Below are 3369 nucleotides of genomic sequence, written 5' to 3' on the forward strand. Positions count from 1 at the left end.
TTTTTTTTTTTCATCAGCATGAATTCGAAAAATAAGTTTATTTTGAATTTTATATTTATTTTGTATATATATATATCAATATAAGGTTTATATATATATATATATATATATATATATATATAATTAGCAGTAAGATACGGCAGTAGATTTTCTCAGCGAAAAACGTGGCAAAATGAAAAGAGTAATTTTATTTTTCTCAAATTATTATATCACTGATATAATATAGTATATATTTCTTTATAATATTGAGTTGCCAAAAGCTAATGCACTAGCAAATGGCTGATTTAAATCATATAAAACAACCGTAGTATAACAACAATATAAAAGCAACAAAATATTGTAGAAAGATGGCGATGATGCTAATGACGATGATGCAGTAGCGATGACGCAATCGCAATGATGGTCACGTGATTAAAGACGATGACGTAATCACAACGGTGGTCAGGTGATTAAAGACGATGACGATGACGTTATTCTTACGAAAGTTGTTCCTTGAAGTTTAGCATGTCGAGGAGATTATCGAGAGCCGCGTTCTTCTGCTGCTGCTGCTGTCTGTCGCTTGAATTCTATAAATATAAATTTAATAGCAAATAGAAAACAGGAGAGATAGAGAAAAGGAGAGGAAGAGAGAGAGAGAGAGAAAGAGAGAGAGAGAAGAAAAGTAGTGAGTGATAGAATAAGATAAATACAACAACAGAAAGCTATAAAAAGAAATGCAAATTTAATATCAGATAGAAAAAGAAAAAGGAAAAAAAATAGAGAGAAAGAAGAGAGAGTGAGGTAAAAGAGAGAAAGAGACAAAAAGAGAGAGATATAGAGAGAACGAAAACAAGCGCAGAGACAACGGTAGGAAAAGTGGAAAAGGAAAGAGAATGAGAAAAATATAAAAAAAATTCAAGACAGAGAAATAGAAAACATTGAAAAAAAAATTAATTGAAACTTTTTAGTTTAAAACTGAAATTACTTTTACAAAAAAATGACGTAAAAAAGTCATTTAATTAAACTGCTGTCTGAAATGTTTTATGATTTCTTTCCATCCAAGAAGGGAGAAAAATAACTTTTAATTAAACCTACATTTAGAATATTTAAACCAAGAACTAATTTCATGCCTGCTTAAATAATCAATTAAAAATATCACCAATTAACTTTAATTATAACTAATTAATTATTATCAATCATGAACTACGTGTCTATGATAAGGCAACTGAATAAAATTAATAAAACAAACATATAGTAAAATACAGGAAAAAAAATTCTTACATCCGGTAACGTTTTAGTGGAATCTGCATCACTCACATCAACAATACATTCAATTGTAGCATCTTCATTGCCAACATTATTATTATTGTTATTGTTGTTATTAATATTCATATCGTTATTATCCTTGTTATTATTGTTGACGTTGTTGTTATTATTATTACTATTATAATTAATCTTATTCCATTCGTTCCAATGGGTCTGGATGTGATTATCGTGCCATGGATGGTTGGATGGATGAACGGATGGATGGATGGATGAATGAATGAATGAAAGAATGAATGAAAGGATGTATAGACAGAATGCTGAGTGAATGAACGAATAGAGGGATGAATAAATTAATGGACGGATGTATTGAAAAGGAGATGGATAGGTGAGCGGAAATGGATAGATAGATGGATCGAAAATAGATAAATGGATGGATGGAAGGGAAGATAGACAGATAAAAAAGATAAACAATTGGATGGATGAGTTGTAATGAGATGAGAAAATTAATTTGTGGATATGAACTGGTTGACTTGTGATTTAAGGTCTTGAATATTATTAAGAAAAGCAGTTAACAATATCGAAATGTTAGTGACAATCATATTAATATTATTATTATAAGTTAATTATAAAACTATAATTATAATAATAATCAGAAAAAATGAAATAAAGTGAAAAACTCATTTAAACTGTTTTTTCAACATAATTAAACCATAACAAACAAACAAAACAGACAGATGAAACCCATATAAATTTACGTGCGTGCTAGATCGACTGAAATTAAAAAACAAAGAAAAAAAATTGAACCGAAATCATACATAGTTAATTCTATATATGTGCGCGCGTCTGTGTGTTCGTATGTGATTGCATGTATCTATATGTATATATGTGTGTGTATGTGTGTGTGTGTGTGTGTGTGTGGTGGGGTGTGAGGCTAATAAGTTTATACATGTGCATCGAAAAAAACCACAAAATTATGGTTATTAAACAAAAAACCTCAAAAAACACTAGAAATTAAATGATATATGCTTAGAAAAACTTGACACAAACAAAATGGAAAGCCGGTAAAATTAATCACAAAAAGCTATGGCTTAAAATAAAAATGCACAATGAAGGCAAAACAAAATAATTTGAACTAAAAAAATAAAATTAAAATATGCGAAATTTATGAAAAATGCGAGTGAAAAACATTTCTTCGAAACAATAAATACGTAAGCCAGATGCAAAACGATTCAAAGATCAGTTAATTAATATCAGAATAAAAAAAAAAAAATAGCAAAATAAACAAAACCAAACAAAAATGATGATTATCTATCTCTTGCAGATTCTTAAACTTCTTTTTTGCTTCTGAAACATCAAATTAAGTGTTGAATATTTGTAAGAATGGTGCTAGAATTATTAATAAGAGTCTGAGAAGGCTGAAACCAAAATAGGGAATTCAAATAATTATAATTGAAATCAAACAAAATGGAAGAGAGAAAAAAAAACAAAAAAAATTAAAAACAAAAAAAAACAAGTCACTTAAAAAAAATAGTCTAGCAAACGACGTATCTCAAAAAAAATTTTCAGACCAAAATCAAAACTCAAAATCTAATCTCTGTTATCACCGTGGTTAGTTTCACCACAAATATGACCACCATCACCACCACCACTATCATCCAATAGAGATCATCATCGTTATCATCTTCACCATCATCCTCACCATCATCACCATCATCGGGACTAACCTTCAAAGCCTCCCTCCTCATGAACTCCAACCTTGCCCTTTCTTCGGCCACCTCATCAGGTATGTCCGGGATGGCGTACGCTATGAAGATCTTCAAACTCAGAACCAAGTGCTGCATTGTTTGTTTGTTTGTGTGTTTGATTGTTTGGTTGTTTGTTTGTGTGTTTGTTTGTTTGGTTGTTTGTTTGTGTGTTTGTTTGTTTGTTTGTTTGTGTGTTTGTTTGTTTGATGTGTTTGTTTGAATGGTAGGTTAGTTAAGAGATTGGGTGGTTAGCTGGTTGAATAGTTAATTGATCGGTGGATCAACTGACTAAATGATGATAGGATGAATTTCTGTTTGATGAAACCAACCAATCATTCCAATGTATAATCAACAAAAAATTCCATCAACCAGCCAGCCA

The 3369-nt window shown here is 30.2% G+C and overlaps 1 protein-coding gene across 1 annotated transcript; it reads right to left on the bottom strand.

Moving 5' to 3' along the window:
* Positions 1 to 88: 88 nt before the first annotated feature.
* HELRODRAFT_195149 (hypothetical protein) lies at positions 89 to 3086 on the bottom strand (the record flags this gene model as incomplete). The annotated part of the gene is made up of 3 exons (XM_009015399.1): positions 89 to 566; positions 1261 to 1383; positions 2970 to 3086. 3 exons carry the CDS (start codon positions 3084 to 3086, stop codon positions 477 to 479), a joined length of 330 nt encoding a protein of 109 aa, XP_009013647.1. The 3' UTR covers positions 89 to 476.
* Positions 3087 to 3369: the final 283 nt, after the last annotated feature.

This window comes from Helobdella robusta (assembly GCF_000326865.2).
Source record: "Helobdella robusta unplaced genomic scaffold HELROscaffold_1588, whole genome shotgun sequence".
Taxonomy (NCBI): Eukaryota; Metazoa; Annelida; class Clitellata; order Rhynchobdellida; family Glossiphoniidae; genus Helobdella; species Helobdella robusta.